This window comes from Alligator mississippiensis, chromosome 3 (genome assembly GCF_030867095.1).
Source record: "Alligator mississippiensis isolate rAllMis1 chromosome 3, rAllMis1, whole genome shotgun sequence".
Taxonomy (NCBI): Eukaryota; Metazoa; Chordata; order Crocodylia; family Alligatoridae; genus Alligator; species Alligator mississippiensis.
In genome coordinates this window covers 126,179,831-126,197,239 of record NC_081826.1, presented here as the reverse complement: position 1 = coordinate 126,197,239, position 17,409 = coordinate 126,179,831, and the positions used below count along the sequence as shown (strand labels likewise).

Genomic DNA, 17,409 nt, shown 5'->3' with positions numbered 1-17,409 from the left:
TGAAGCAAATAATGGCACAATTAACTTGGCAACAGATGCTATGCCTAACCATAAATATTTTTATCAGCAGGCCAGCAGAATGTAAGTACTCTGGGACAAGAACTTGTGTCCAGAAAGCATCACATGCCTTCTGCAGTGTGAAAAATAAGACTGGTATAAGTAACCTCAAGCATTAAAACTTACTTTTCCACCAATTAGAGGGAGGACATGCATCTTTCCAGTCTGGCTCTCTTTCACCGATGATACTATTAAGCATGTCCCACAAAGGATAGCTTGGCGTCTTGTCCATCTGTTGACTGGCAAATGAATTTTCCCTTTTCGAACGTTGTACATTCCTGAGAGCTGAATCCGTTCTGAGTTGCCAATGCTTTGGGGCCTTCCTGAAATGGAAACAAAAGCAGGCACTAATTCACTGAACATTTATTTTTCTCGTCTCTATCCATAATGAAGATCACAGGCAGTCAAATGAAGACCAAATTCAGAGCTATGCAAGTAAATAAGGGGATTTTACCATATCTGCTTCTTCTACCTCACAAACATTTCAACCTTGAGTACACATGCTACATAGGCCAAGAACATATATCTTCTTGTTTCTCTATTTTGCATTTATGTAAAAAACCCGACAAACCAATCTGGTTTCATTTCACAGATAAAATGTAAAACATATTGTGAATCCTTTATTAAGTAGTACTATCGAACTGTTGAGACTTTAAAAAAAACAACAAATTCCAAGCTTAGGCCATTTACACATCTGTGAGTATTATTGTTCTAATGAGTCTGCACACTCAAAAGCCACAGCACTTCTGCCTGCACTATCAAATGGAAAAAATATATCAAAACTACAAACAAGGCTAATAAATTACCAGTCAAATGATGAGCCTGACTCATTTAAAGAACTGCTTATATTTCAAAGGTAATATCTGAAAGAGAAACTTAACAATGACATTCAATGGCAACTGATTATTATGTACCATGTCCCCTTTGTCTCTGGAGGCATATGTCTGAATATCCTGACCTCAAAAAAAGAAAGGAATTTGATTGTCTTGTTCTTATATGAAGGGCCCATCTGTATCAAATTACGCTGACCATCAAATCTGGCATTATTCTAAGTCAATACAGGCTGAGGATCAAAATAAAGTCCCTGAAGGACAGAGCAAGTGGTTCAGTAGGTTTGCTAGCGTTTGGCCTAGAGTGAGCATACGTTTCTGAAACTGTGACAAACTAGCTCTTGGAGAAACTGTAATAGTTGCAACTTCAAAACAGGGTAATATGAAAATTCACTACTTTTCCTATGTTAATCCTATAAGGCATTGAAAGCAGAGACTTCCTGTGCCTGAAGAAGGGCGATTGCATCCAAAATCTTGCAAAGAACTTTTTTCCAACTACTTGGTTGGTCTAATAAAATACATCACATTTACTCAAAGAACCTTGCCTGCTTTAAATCAAAAGAAAAACTCTAAACCAGCTACAATGTCCTTTAAGTATTATAACCGATCTAGAGAGGTATAAATATACACTGAAAATACTGAGGTTATGGGGGGTTATTATAAACCAACCATGGAACAGACATGAACAACTAGTTCACATTTGGATTAGTCCAGCAAGGGCTCACTGATTATAAAAAAACAAAAACAAAAACAAACAAAAACAAAAAACCTCCCAAAAAAACCTAAACCATGGTTCCTATAAATCTTTATGAAAGCTATCCCTTCTCACAGAATCATAGAAAATTAGAGTTGGAAGAGACCTCAGGAGGTCATCTAGTCCAACCCCCTGCTCAAAGAAGCAGCAGCCCCAACTACATCATCCCAACCAAGGCTTTGTCTAGCCGAGTCTTAAAAACTTCCAAGGACAGAGATTCCACCACCACTCTGGACAACCTGTTCCAGTGTTTTACCACCCTCCTAGTGAGAAAGTTTTCCCAAATATCTAACCTAAACTTCCCTTGCTGCAACTTGAGACCATTGCTCCTTGTTCTGTCATCTGCCACCACTGAGAAAAGCCTAGCTCAATGGTACCCTAACTTTTGGTGGGTAGGCCTGATTGGAAGTGCCTGGTCTATCTGCAGGCTGGATCCAGCTGGTGCCCCCAATCCGGTGCTGGCATGGCGGGCACCATCTTGCCGCAACGAGGCAGGAGAGGGAGACGGGGGGCAAGTGAGCCCCAATGCAGCCCTGCAGGGGAAACAAAATTGCCCTGCCCAGTGGAGAGGAAAGGGGCATGGACCAGTAGAGAAGGGGGTGGGGCCAAGCCCCAACCCAGCCTGATGAGGGGAAGGGGGCACTGCCCAGCCCCAACAGGAAGGAGCAGTACTGTAAGTCAAACCTGAAAAGGATATGTCATTGCCTGTAGGTTATTACCATTTATTAATGGCCCTAAATTAAGCAATGGCACTGCCAAACAAACTCATAAATCAGCAACAGAAGCTTTTGCAAGCATCCCTTTCAAGTCCAAGAGAATCAATAAGATAGCAGATATTAATCCCCAGTGACAAAGCTGGTATGAAATGCAAAGAGAAAAAATAATTTAAAATAAAAAATATATATCTTAATCTTGATGTTTGTGATGATCAAGGTTGAATGATACAGTAACTAACAACTTTATTAACTATGGCATTAAGTCCCACATCTTACCACAATCTTGATGGAAAAAATAGCATGATGCAAGTTTTATTGACATGGATTTTAAAAATGGTCAAATAATCAGCTTCAGTGGAGAATCCTCATCCAAAAAGTGACATTTTAAACAGGGACTCCCCAGGGATGTGTTCTTGGCTCAAAGCTATTTCCTTAACTGTATCACCCATTTGAAAAAAGCTATAGCACCACTACTAATGACAAAACTCAGTACAGGGGTAATTAACATTTAAGTCAGGTCAGCTTTCTACAACAATCTGAACTGCTTGCTAGGCCAAGCTCATGTGAGCAACATGTGTTTTAATATAGCCAAATACAGCTTCCTATGACTACAAAGAAAGTAGATTACATGTAGGACACAGACAGATGTAATGCTTTGAACCTTCTAAATAAAAACATAAAACCCAAGAGTCTACATGTGCATGCAACCAGTTTAAACTTCCTGGAATGTTTTAAAAGCACTCTGGAAAAAACCAAATACTATAACTTTTCTGTTATGTGTGGACACAGAGTGTTTTTGTGTCTATTGTTTGGTTAGTCCTCCAGGCATCCCAAACTGCAGTGCTCCTCTTGTCCAACACATGCAGAGTGAGGGACTGCTGTGCAATACAGCCAGGACATTACTGCCTACAGAGGCCAGTCTTGGAAGGGTGGGGAAGCCTCTATGTCCCTTTCACTCTCCTGCTAGGGACCACCCAAAGCCCATTTGGAGTGGGTGGGGTGGGATAGGGGGCTGTGCAACACCCTGCTCATGTTATGGTTCTCTGGGGGCTGGATGCTTCACCTCAGTCCCCTCCAAGAAGTCCATGGCTTTCAACCCCTGCTCCAATTTCCTATTTCACCTGTGGGTCCCAGATAGACAGGGTCACACAGCCACCCTAGCACCTGGCAACCATTCCACCCTCCATCATGCTCCAAACCCAACAGAGCCTGGGACTACATTGAATAGGATCAGTTTCCTCTGATGGGGTCCAGGCTGTTCCCCCACCCACCCAACCCACACACACCTGTGTACCCCCAGTCAACCATACAGATTATGGGTGAAGTCTAACAGCATTCTTTATTAAACCAAATCAGTCTAACTCAAAGTTTTGAGGAGGACAGTAGAATTATTTTTACTGTGAGCAATGGTGTCTTCTAAGGCTGTGCAAAGCTTTGGTCCCCGATTCAATTTGGCAGAGATTCGGCTTGATTCAGTGGCCAAATCTCCAAGTCTGAATTGAATCAGGATACCCTTTAATCTCTCCGAATCAAATCGGAACCCTCCAAATCGATTCGGAGAGATTCAGCTATTTGGACAGACACAGCTTTCAATGTTTTTTCTACATACCTCTAGGTACCAGATGGCCGTGATGCTGGGGCGCATGGAGTGTCCCACAGGAGTGCAGGGGGCTCCCCAGCGAGCTCGGCAGCAGACCTAGAAGTGGACCGGAAACATTTCTGGTCCACTTCCAGGTCCGCTGGGGAGCATGCGGGCACCCCCCACCCCCGGCTCAGCAACCGGCACCTCTTGGGTCTGGGGGGGCACCTGGGGCCCCCCATGGATGATCACTGAGCCAGGAGGGTGCAGGGGGGCTCCCCTGCATGCTCCCCGGTGGACACGGAAGTAGATGAAGTACTTCCGGTCCACTTCTGGGTCCGCTGCCAAGCATGTGGGGGTCCCCCCTGCACTCCTGTGGGACGCTCTCTCTCCCATAGCATCACAAGCTGCGCCTGGTACCTCAAGGTATACAGAAAAAATGTTTAAAGCTGTGTCTATGGCTAAATTGCTGATCTGCCAAATCGGCATTGAATCTTCAGATTCGGATTCGGCTGAATCTAACTGGGTACAGTGATCCAAATAAACAAATCGAACTGCTGTCCCTGATTCGGGCGGACTCCGAATCAAATATAACCCATTTCACACACCCCCAGTGTCTTCCTCTTTTTTTGGCGGCCAGCCAATCTGGTCTTCCTGCCTCTTTAGAGGAATCCTGGGGAAACTCTGACCACTGACCCCTGAAAGGTACGACAGTATGAGTAGTCTACCCCTCCACCCCGTGGCACTTCAGTAGCAGTCCAATCCTTAAAAAGTGATGGTTCTGCTTAAAACCCTTAGTAGTGTGTGTGTGGACACCTTTGTCCAGGGATAATATGAACCAGTTCCCAGTGACATTCTTGGAATGGTTCAATTGTTACATCTGTCCACACCTTTAGAGGATGGGGAATTATATCCTGGAAAGCAACAACTCTAGAAAAGGACTTTAAGGATTAGAGTGGAGAGCTAACTGAACATGAGATCCCGGCAATAGCTAACAGGGGTAGCACGGAACAGGAGAATGCTGAGCAACATCAGGAAGGTAAAATGACGTCTGCATACAGCCTCAGCAACATCATTACTGGAATACTGCATCTGGTTCTAGTGTCCCTGCTTCAGAAAAAGATGTCATAAAATTGGAGAGAATTCAGGCAAGAATCAGTGGTATGAATGATCAAATGGAGGATGACAAAAAAAATCTAACTGCTTTACAGTATGAGTTTAAGAGATTCTCAGATATTTAGCTCATCCAAGAAAGAGCCAATAAACAGTACACAGGGAAATATAACAGACAGATCTTTATATGAAGTTTGATAAATTCAGACTAGGATAAGAAGCAATACTTCAATTATGTAAATCATCTCTTGGAACAAGTTGAGCAGTTGACATCTACAAAATCAGGATTGTCTTTAAACAAAATGCTTTCGCTCAAAAACATGGCCATGATACAAAAATTACTGAGTTAATACTATGGCCTGAGCTATACAGTGGGACAGAATGCAGAGTCATAACCGGTCTTAAAACCTAAACAATCTTCTAGCAAACAGTGCTTTGCTATATGAAAATTAGGAAAGTACTAAGGAAAAATACTAAAATAAGATTTGGTTTAATGAAATAGATTTATCTATTTTTTCCCTCATTTTCTCCTTCAAATCTACATAGTAACACATCTGGTGGGGGAGGAAGGGGGAGAAAATTATCTTTGATAATACATTTCCCTTTGTTACCTGCAAATACACCTCCTGGTCACACTGTCAAACAGTTATCCCCTCCTATAAGATTGTAACCCTTTAGATTTTTTGGCACAAGAAAAGTTTGATCCCAGTTCAATTTGCAATAGCAAAGAAAAATGCCATAGCTCTACCAGTATTTAACTACTGAACTTAGTTTGAGCAATAGTTAATGTGTTATTAGTTTAATAGTTGTAGTGGGCAGCTATGTCCCTTAGGGTGCAGGTGATCTGAAAAAACTGTTTAGCAGGAAGCAATCTTGTCTACTGAAGAATTAGCCTGGACAACATGCAACTTTAAAAAGATTGAGAGATAATCATTGCCAAGAGGTGCAACAAGGCAGGAAAACCTTTGGAACAACAAAAGGATGAGGATTCGGTCAGAGTGAAAAAATCAGGACCTTGCTTGCTGTTTCTCACCTCTTTCAGAGCACCAGGTGGCAGAACATGGTAGCATCCCAAGAGATAGCATTTCATAAAGAAAAAAAAATAACTGTTGTGCCTGCAGTGGAAGGAGGAGAGTAGCCCAAGACCAGGAAATTTACCCACACTTTTAAAGTCTGTTGGAAATCATCACATTATGTTACAGGCATGGAGACAAATACATTCACAGAGTGCACAGCAAACAGATGCTAGAAAATGGTGGGGTTCACATGTTTAAAAAAAGAATCAAAACAATTCTGGTGATCTTGCAAAACTTCAGAAAGATTGTTCATTCCTGCCACAATACCAAAAAGCACATTTGGAACACACCCATATTAGGATTTTATTCCATGCAATATTTTAGGGGAGATGCCACAAAAACAAATACTAAAGCATTCAGTTAACTTGACAATCATGGCTGAGGTGTTTTAAGCTTGTCCTGAGACCTTGAGGGGAGCAAGTGGTATTCAAGTAGGGGGAGAGATGGGGAAAGGGAGAGAAAACAAAACAAAAACCTATCCAAACAAATAACACACATAAGGTCCTGATTCTAGTTTTAAGGTAGTCATCATGGAGCAGCCTGCTATCTCAAGTTAAACTGACATGCATACAGTCATTTTCTGAACAGTTCCATGGTAACATTACTTCCTCAAAAACTGCTTAATAGTGGTTGAAGTGAAAAGTATTAATTTTTTGGACAGACTTATTTTATAAACATTTGATCTCAATTTATAAACAAGCGAAATTCAAAATATAAAATTCTAGAATACCCTGAGTAAGATGCAATATTTTGCTGTGCAGAAATTTAGACTCTGATTAAGTCCTTCTGACTTTTGGGATGAAATAATGCATGATGTTCCAAGCCACACCCTTAGTCTCGATTTGCAAAAAACAGCTTAACGTTGGGTGTGCACATTTGAAAGCACTATTAGAAAAATTCACATATTTTAAATAGTTTTCTGCTAGCCTGCCCAATAGCTGCGTACAAGAGTTTTATGATGTGGGACCTTGAGACTCCACTACCAGATTAGAAGCAACTCTGGGTACACACACAAACTGAGCTGCATTGTCTACTGTGAGAAAGCAAAAAAACTTCAGACCATTTTGAGAGTTACAACAACTGGGTTTGAAGTCTGGAAAAGAGCTATTAGCCTTCCCCACAGAAGGCATATGGGATGCATTACTGTGATAAGTTATAAAATAGTGTATCATTATGGGATGCACAAGTACGTCCAGAAAACAGGGAAACTAGAATGACTGATTAAATTAATTGTGATATTCATTATCATCAATCCAGTTTGAAAACCACAGTCAATACAGTTATTTATTTAAATAACTCTGCCCAGGCCAAATCAACAAAAAGAAAAACAAAATGTGGACTCTTGTTCTTGTATAAATTTCCTGATCAGTTTCATTTCGTCAAAGGCTCATGCTACAAAAACCTTCCCCAAGCTAGACTGACATTAAATCTGCTTAGCTGGAGAGATTTTTGTCAAAGTCTATGAATTTTACTAATGCTTCAATTACTTTTCATATTTACAGTAGCATTAGAGTGATGTTGTAGCCGTGACAGCCTAGGAGTTGTGAGAGGCAAGGATTTTGAATACAAGATAAGCTTTCAAATGGAAACCATTCTTATTCCAGTCCTGAAAGGTCCTGAAGAACATCTTGCATTCCAAAGCTTGTATAATTCTATCCCAACTATGCAGTTGGTGGTTTTTTGGTTGGTTTTTTTTTTTTTTTTTTTTTTTGGACCACCATAAGAAACCCTTGCCTAATTCATATTTACAGCATCTGACCTGCTGGAGCTGTTATTCTGCTTGAGTGTGTGTGTATATATATATATATCTCCTTAGAGACAAAAGTTCTAGATTTTCAAGAGTGACTAGTGATAGCAACTCAGTTTTCAAAATGCCCCATCTGAAGCATCTTAAAGGGATCCAGTATTCAGAAAGCAAATACACAGCACACCTTAGCACTTGACAAACAAGCATGAAACCAAGTGCCCAAACACTGAAACAATGTAAACCACTGGTCATTTCTGAACATTTCTCTCAACATCCATTTAAAAAAAAAAAAAACAAATCTTGAAATATTTCCTAGTGTCTTGACGGACACTTGCACCATTTCGGTTCACATTCCTTACAGATTATTCTTTATCTAAGCCTACTCATAGTTACTGTCACAACCCAAAGTTGTGATTTGTTGTTTGTGTGTTCTTTGGCAACGCTAAATTATGTTCCCGCTAAAATTACAGCTTCCTTGCACGGCGGAGTTCTCTGCTGCAGGAGAGAACTCCGGTACAACAGGGAATTTCCCACCAGATTTGTAACTTCTTTGCATGGTGCATTTCTTTTGCATCTCAGAGATGCACAGTGCAAAGGAGTTCCCGCCATTTGTATTTAGATTCGCACCACATTATTGGCCAGTTCTGAATAAAGGCATATGTGGTGGCTAGCTATTGGCTTGCTAGCCGTACAAAAGGCTTGGGTAGTTTCTGCCCAAGTCAGAGAGAGAGGAAAACTGGAGAGAGACAGAACTCGCCAGGAGGAGGAGACGACTTCACGCTGTGTGAAGATCTCTAAGCGATGTGGACCCTTGCGGACCCAATGCGCCTCTCTTAAGCAGGCAACAGAGGTCTAAACAGCCTCTGGCCTCTCCCCGTCACCGAGCACAATCCTAGATGTATCCCTATCCTATATACCCAATTTTCGAACCCATGGAGCTTTAACAGCTCCGGGGGCCTGGAAACCAAACAGAACCCACGGAGCTTCGACAACTCCGTGAGGAAAGAATTGCCGAACCCGCGGAGCCTAAACAACTCCGGGGCCAAAGAACCGAATTTGTCGGAGTCCTCCAACGAGGATTTAAGTGGAGCTGCACCTGGAAAACTGTCCAGCCTACACCGCGACCATCTTGGGTGTAAGTAAATAATCTTTTCAATCAATCACTACACCTCTGTGACTAATTCTAGCCCGCGCGTGCCTTGCCGCCGCGCGGTTTTCTCCGGCCCTGCGTGCCCAGGCTGCTGGCCACAGTCCGCGTGCACAAAGACGGGCCTGGCTCACCCCCGGCCCGCATAGTTACGTTCAGGGAACCAGGACCATTCAAATTAACACAGTGTACAGCAAGTGAGGTATTCTTGCTGAAGATGCTCCATAGTTTGACCTCACCATCCTTAAAAATCACAATGAGACTTAACATGCAGTTGCTTCAGGACTGATTAATTATTCATTCGCCTCTCCATCTCACTGCCTTACCAAAGTCAATTTTGTATTAGATGTGAGGAAGGGGTGGGTGATCATATATTATGTCCAGTTTTATACCCAAAATAGTTCTACAGTGGTTAAGGTTGGCCTATGAATTAACAGTTCAATATCTAGTACTTAATAGTACTAAACTTTTTACCTGAAAATGGAAGCAAACCAATGCTTCCCGACTACATTTCTTGCCTTCCAAGGAATTGTATTTGCAAAATAAATTCTACTGAAACATCAGGGTACCTGGCATCCCCTCCCCTCATCTGAAAGGAACTACTGCTACACGGCAGCAAACTCATTTCTGGAAGAGAAAGCACACAAAAAACAGAAGCACCTCAGCCCTTACAAACACTTAGCACTTCCACTGTATGAACACCTCCAAAGACAAGTGTTTGCAACAGAAGGTGTCACGTTAGAAAGTAACGGCAGGATTACCACTTACAACATCACTGACTCCCAACTCTTAAAAAGTGTTTGTAAAACCGCTTTCCAAGATACTGCCAGTATGAACACAGCTCATATATTTCATGACTCCATGGAAGTTCCTCTCTCAATCTCTCTTTTTCCTGTGGAGACCCATTACCAAGATCTACTATTTCAAGGGTGGTCAACCTGACGCACATGTGCTACATGTGGCATGGGCAGCCTCTGCAGCACATGGCAGATTGGTCAGGGAGCAGAAAGCAAAGTAGCTGATTGGGCAAGAGAAGGGGTTAGGAGTGGCACTCGGGGAGGGCATGGGGCTTAATTTGTGGTATACTTGCCAAAAAGGTTGGCTCCCTCCCTTCCCTCCGTCCATACTCATTGATTACTCCTCATATAACTTCTTTCCCCAGCCTCTGCTACTGGATACCACTTCAGAAGAAACAACAAAATCAATCTGTCAACCCACAAAAGGGGAGGATTTAATAAAAATGGGGTTAAAAGGCCAATTTAATAACCACACAATTTTTTTTGTGTGTTAATAAATGTAAAGGGGCAAATTTATATAAACCAGAGAATCCACAGTGGATTTGCTGCAATTTTACTAAAATTAGTTACAAACATGTTAAATCACTGCAATTTTCTGTCTGGGCCAGACTTAATAAACAGGGATAACAGAGCACAGTAGGTGTTAAAATGACACTCTCTGGGTGTTTCCTGCTGCAAACAAATGCAATGAAAGTCTCTCCTAGATCCAAATGAAGGACCAGACTGGGAAGTCTAGGTGCTGCTGGTTACCGCTTCACATTGGCAGAAGAGTTCAAAGCACTTGTTGGCCAAACTTGTCTTCACCATAAATGACAGATAAATCTGCCACAGTACATTTAACCAAACATGTAGCAGCAAACATCTGTAGATGCTTAACACAAAAGGCACACAGATGCTTTCTTCTCCATGCACTCTTCCTCCAGAAAAAAAATATTCCAACCGTCTGACAGAACACTTGCAGAACGTTCACTCATGCATAAAATCTCAGACCCCCATAATCCCTCCATTTGTCCTCCCAACCCTCTACATATATTAACAAGTTTTTAAAACACAGAAAAACGGGTAAAGCAAGCATTCATTTCACTATGAAGAAGTGAAACTCAAGGCTATCTTGACCCATAACGACTGCGAACACAAATTGCGTGGGAAGGAGGGATGGAGAGAGACAAGATGTAATCAGCCCTTGGCTTCAAACTCTCCAGTCTGGAGCAGCCTGCATGATGGATCTTCTGTTGTTCTGCGGCAACCCCCAACCCGCACCTTGACTTCTCTGGAAGTAGCACCGCAGGTTCCAGTTTGTACAGGGGAGGGAAAAAAGGCTTCTGGAACACAGAGGAGGAGTCACTAGAAAGCAGTCTCTCTCTTGCCCAACAAGGTCATAAAAGTTTCAGTACCGGCCCTGAGACTTAAATATTGCCCTGAAGATATTGACCATCATCTGGAACCGACTGCCTATCTGGACCTTCTCACCTTGAATTCAGAGAGACGGGACATTTAAAAACAGTGCTGAATAAATACCACTATCCTTTAAGAACAATATTGAAGAGACATCACCGTTCTTTAATCCAAGCATCCCCTCAAGACTTTCTCCTCATAGTAAGCTTAAAAACAGGATCAGGCCAATCCCTCAAGAATAAACAATTCTCCACCTTGCTACATACCCAAGATGAAAGCTTATATAATTGGATATTTCATACCAAAAATATTTTGGCAATAGTCAACTCATCCATGCTTCAAGGCAACTGTGGCAGGATGCTTAGGGTGCCTGCCACTGAAAGCTGAAGCAGCTTCAGAGCAGCCTACAGATAAGGGTTAGGGCTAGTTTCAGAGGCAGCTGACCCACAGAGCTGGCAGGTGGTGTTAGGGCTGAATGATGGAGCCATCCGACTGGAGGAAGGCTGGGCTTAGGTAGAATATAAGCCCAGACCCTGGGAGCACAGCTGCCAGTAAGATCTTGGAGCCTGCTGAGAGGCTACCATGTCAGCAGGATGGCTGCAGCTCTGGAAGGCCAGTTAGGAGAGAAACATCTGAGGCAGTCTGGAGGTTTGGGAAGGAACTATGGAGGTGGAAGAGGTTCCCGGGAACCCAGTGTGGGGTCTGGAGCCCTGAGAGAGGGGCTGAGTGTCCGGGGCCTATTGAGCCCAGACAGAGGGAGTGTGTGTGTGTGTGTGTGTGTGTGGGGGGGGGGGGGGGGGGGGAGAAGGAGGCTATTGAGGAGTTCAGGTGAGACCAGAAAGAGGGGCAGCAGATAAGGGACCTAAGACGGGTCCAGGGTGAGCCCAAACAGAGGGTCTGCAATTGCATGTCCAAGGAGGGGCTGGCTGAAGGACTGAGTGGCCTGGCAGTCCAAGGAGGAGCTGAGGGAGAGACCAAGGGGCATGAGATGCCCAAAAAGTGGTGTGTGGGAGACCAGGGGGTCTGAGGCCCAGACAAGGCCAAGAAGTGAGAAGATCAAGGATTGATGACATGTGAGAGCCTTGGGGTGTGATGTAGAGGTGGAACAAAGCCTTGAGATTGGCCCATAAGGCCTTGACCACAGATCTGGTGGTCATTATAATAAGACCAGGGCAGCCTTCTGCATACTTGCTAACAATCAATACCAAGGCATGGTGAGTGAGAGAAGGGGAGACTGGCCCTAGAAAAGGGTAAAAGATTTTTTTTTGGTCTCTAGGGGCTTCACTGCCATTCCTGGAGATGGTACCCTGTCTCGGTGATCTCAAGATGTTCAGTTCCTTACAAAATTTTATACATGTGCACAAGACATTGAAAACAGGAATTTAAAAATCAGGAATTAAATTTAAAAATCAGACACTGGCCAGAAGTGTAAGCTTTACAGGTATGGTAAGAATGTCTTGGTTTTAAGATTACAGATACTTGAAGTAGGATGGATCCCTGTGACAGCTCAACCTTGTCTCTTCCTATCCCCTCTAAAGTACCCCGCATGTATTTGAATCCTCAGTGTTCTGTGCAGCTTTCTGGGAAGTCACGCAAAACCAATTCTACTGGCTACACTTCCAACAATTAAAGCAATCCACAAGCAGGCATTGCAGAGGGAGTTCTACCTAATACTATGGCTATATCAGAAAATCCTCTCTTAGCTAACCAAAAGCTATATTCTGAACAAGGACCAGCTCTCTACAATTACACTGATAATGTCACTGGAAGCCAAAGTTGCGGATAAAATAGGGAGGGGTGGGAGTCTGGGGGAAAACGGGTCACCACCACTGAATGCTTAGCATAGCTAATCATTTCATTTCAAGCTCAAAACATAGCCTTCACAGAGAAGGAGGAGCAGTGGAATCCAGACTTTGGCAACAGTTTGTTACGTGGCTTTTGCTTCATAGTAGTGAGGCTTATAATCACTAGTGTACCAGCATCTAAGATTTTTTTTAAATTATGTTTAGAAGTTACAATAGCTCACCTTTAAAATGATTTCAAGTATTGTGCCCTACAGCTGATCATTGTACCACCATTAAAATACATAGCACAAGTCAAAAGACAGGATTCATTTGAGGAAGCCTGGGGTCAGAACACTGCGGCACAAATTAACAGAGCAGTGACTAGGGCATCAGAACTAGATCTAATTTACAATTTCTCAAGCATTTCGATACAAAAGCATTAGAAAAAAAAAAAAATCACAGCCACCGTGAAAAGCTAAAATTGAAATCAGAGACTGGTCTCATATCCCACAAAAATAAAAAATTTGGGGACAAATTTTTACAAAATGTGGAATACTCCACTGTTTATCATCAACTCAGCTACCCACGTTCACAGTCTATCACAGCACCGTCGTGGAAAAATCTGCTGGCAAAAGTAGCCAATGAACTAGGGTGAACTGGAAGAGTTAACCTTTTTTTAAAAAGTGGGAGAAACACAAATATAGTAAGTAGCCCATTACAGGTGCTGTTCAGAATAGCCACTGTTGTTGTATTTTGGCATCAGATTTTACAATCCTGTTTCAGTAATCAAGGATCCTCTCTGTAATGGAGGTAAAAGGATTATTTTAAATGCAACTAAGCAGTGTGCCTACGCACTAGCTTCCTCAAGTCACAAACTGGTCTGCTAAGGACTCATTGTCACCTTCAACCAGTCTTTTTGTCTACTGCCCCATCTTCTGATATTTACCAGAAGTCTTGTGTTAACTGGGAAACCCATATTTTCTGCATTAGAGTAGCTGCTTATATGGGATCAAAGCAGTATTTATATTGTAGTTCCACCTCCCAGATGTTCAAGACTGCTCTTCATCCACACACAGGTAGAAGGCAGGGCAGGGTAGCACCTTAAAGACTAACTTGTTCAGAAAGGTATCAGCTTCTCTAGATAACAGCCTGCTTTGTCAGATGATGCCAGATCCTTAAACAAGTGATTTCCTTAGGCTTTTATACCCTTTTACAGCCCTCTTCTGTATATTCCATATATGATCACAATATAGACCAGGGGTGGTCAATTATTTTAGCTGGAGGGTCACATTAGGAGTGAGTTTTTGTGGGTGGGGGAGGGAGAAGCAATTGATACTATCCAGCCCAGGCCTGTCTGCCCAGCACCCACCACCAGGAGCACTGGATGGAGCAGGCAGTGTCTCCATGGAGACCAGCCAAGATCCCCTTAGGCAAGGCACACTCAGCCAGGCAGATGGGATGGGATCATGGGTGGGGAGCAGCATCTGGGAGCAGGACAAGCGCATCTGGGATCACAGGGTAGTGACAACGCAGGGCCATGGCCTAGCCATGACCTGCTCCTTATATGGCACAGACGTGCAGGGAGTAGATTGTGGTTCTGGCCCAGGCCCCAGCCCCGAACTGTCACCACCCCACAGTCTCAGCTCCAGTTTGCCTGTCCTACTCCCAGATGCTGCTCCCCACCCGCCCACTGCCTTATCCTATCTGACCAGCCAAGCATTCCCTGCCCACGGGGGTCTCAGATGGCCCCCATGGAGATACTACTCACCTGCTCCTTCCACCCCTGGTGGTGCATGTGGGGTGAATGGGTCAGAGTGCCTGAGCAGAGGGACCGACTGGGTCTGGTAGCAGTGAAGACACTAGCGGCAGCATCTGGAAGGAGCTGCCGCCACTGGGGCTACCAGAAAGTGGAGTCTGGCCACCATGCCGTGTCACCCCACTGCGTGCCTGGGGACAGCAGGATGGGCCACATGCACCATGGCCCAAGCTGCTTCTTGTGCCTGGGTTAAGAGACTCTCCCCACAGGCTGGAAAAAAAAATCCCTTGGTGGGCAGGATCCAGCCTGTGGGCCACATTTTGTCCACCCTTGCTATAGATCCTCACCAATTACCTTTCACAACAGTTCTTTCCTCAATCTGTCACCCTTAATCTATTTCTTCAGCTTCTCTATTCTGTTTTGTTTTCCTACATTCTACAGCTATCTACATTTTGTTTTGCCTACAGCAGCTGTTTACGTTGCCTCTGTGAGCACTTTGCTTGCAGCTCATGGTGTCTGCTCAAGGAAAAAAAATTGGCATCAGTTATGCCAAGGCAGCTTTTCAGGCCTACAGCTAACCTCTCTCCCTCCCCATCCAATTCATTAAAATCAGATATTTCACCAGTCTTCTCAGATTCTTCCCCATGCCCACTGTCAGTTTAAAAAGATATTTCAGAGTGAATATAAAAAGACATAGCTATTAAAGATAGCATGTAAACTTTTGAAATGTGTCGCTTAGTGCGTCAGATACATTATAAGAAAAATGAAGAACTTCATAAAAATGTCTTGGAGCTTTGGTCCCTGTTTCACAGCCTGATCTTAAGCATTTCAAGTCTGTTTAAGTCAGGAAGTTGGCTAAGATAAATCAAAATGTCACTTGTGGATTCAACTTTGACAGAAAAGGAAGCGTGCTAAAAACAGTCCCAGGAACTTGAAAAGTCCCTAGGACAAATAATTAACTGTGGTTTAGGATAAATCTGGAAAAGAAACATTAGGAGTGTGTCATGAATGGCCCTTCCTCAGAATACAGAAGAGAGAAAACAAAACCTTGATACCACGGAGAAAAGACAAAAAAACCCCAAAACAAAACACCTCTCCTAAAATGACTAGCTAGAGATGCCTCCTGAAAATCAACCGTCTCCATTTCAAGTCATAGCTCCCTGCCATCTGCACCTGAGATCTCAGTATGTTGAAAGGTAAAACAGGCCAAGCTGACAGTGGTAACTGGAGATCAGCAGAAGATAATTAAGGTTCATAATGGGGCTTGCATAGTTGATTAAGACCTGAACAAATTCTTACAGTCTGCCCCCCAAATCTTCTAAATTTAAAAAATTGAGTCTTTGAGCACAAGCTACTGGGATACTAGGGGGATGAAGAAAAAGGAAAATGTTGACATCATAAAAGAAGGCAGTCAAGAATTTCAGAAAGTTTGTTGGGGGGGAGCTGGGGAGGAGGAAAATGTTTGTTTGTTTTTCAGTTGTTTGATTCTTTGACTCCTTCATATGCCCCCAATAATTCCTTTGCACTAACACCTAGCAAACACGTCAGTAGAGAGTTAAAAGATAAAGGCAGGGCTTGATGCATAAATGTCTGAAAGTCTTCGATGCTTTTTGTCATTGTAGTGGCAGACCTTGCTGCGAAGTATGATCACTGGACAATGCAAGAAAATCTCATACTACTACTGCTGCATAAGCTTACCTGCTCCGAGAGAGTCAAGTGCTGTCCAAGTCACATATGTTCACTGTCACTAAATAAAAAGCACTGCTTAAAACAGGATTTGAAAAGTCATCCTTCTCACAGGCAAGAAAGGGAAGGAAGATGTCAAGGTTACTTTGTACTTGAAAAGCTACTTTTTAATCCTCCCTGGATTGCAAGTATTTACTTATGTTTCTTCAGCATTATAAACAAGACAGGAAAAAAAAAATCTATTCAAGGCACTTCCCATAATTATTAGGGGCAACACAAACGTTAAAAATTCATTACAAACGAGTTGGTCAGGTTATTTAGGAATGAGAACAAAATGCCAAATATGTACACAGTCTCCAAGTTAATATAATCACCTTTAATACAGATTAATTATGGTGTCCATATTATGACATCTTTATAAAAATGTTTACCTTACTACACAGCTAAATAATCTTTTTTTTTCTTTTTTTTTTTAAAGCAGTTTAATTATGCACAGGCATTTCGAATAGGAAAAAACATCTTGTAGGCAAACAGATTAAATCTAATTGCAAATGGGGGACAGTTGAAACACTGCAAAGTTACCCAAGATAAAGATTTTGCTAAACTTTAACAGCATTAAGACTAAGTACCGGCAATCAAAAAACCAGAGACTTAATCAGTTCAATCTTCGCAGCCACATGCCTACAGTGGCCCAAACCAGAAGATGGGGGGCACTAGAGCATGACTCGCTACTTGGCTGGAGCATACAGCTTGTGCCATGGCTAGCCCACCCACCCTGTGAGGGCAGGGCAGGGTTTGTGGGGGAGGTGCAGGTATCCTGGGATGCTGGGGGGCTGACTTAACTTGAACTTCTGTCCCAGATCCCTTCCAGATTCAATAAACCCATTTAAATTAAAATCAGTTAAGTCTGATACTACATCCATCCAGGTTTATCTTAAACCAGTTTCAGCCACTTGAAAGTAGCTTATGTGC

At 42.9% G+C, this 17,409-nt stretch overlaps 1 protein-coding gene across 1 annotated transcript in view; it reads right to left on the bottom strand.

The window, feature by feature from the left end:
• PHLPP1 (PH domain and leucine rich repeat protein phosphatase 1) overlaps positions 1-17,409 on the bottom strand; it is a 211,197-nt gene that overhangs the window by 104,858 nt on the left and 88,930 nt on the right. Inside the window, exon 2 of the mRNA XM_019490333.2 lies at positions 184-380. Coding sequence (XP_019345878.2) covers positions 184-380 — 197 coding nt within the window. The remainder of the gene's footprint in view (positions 1-183; positions 381-17,409) is intronic.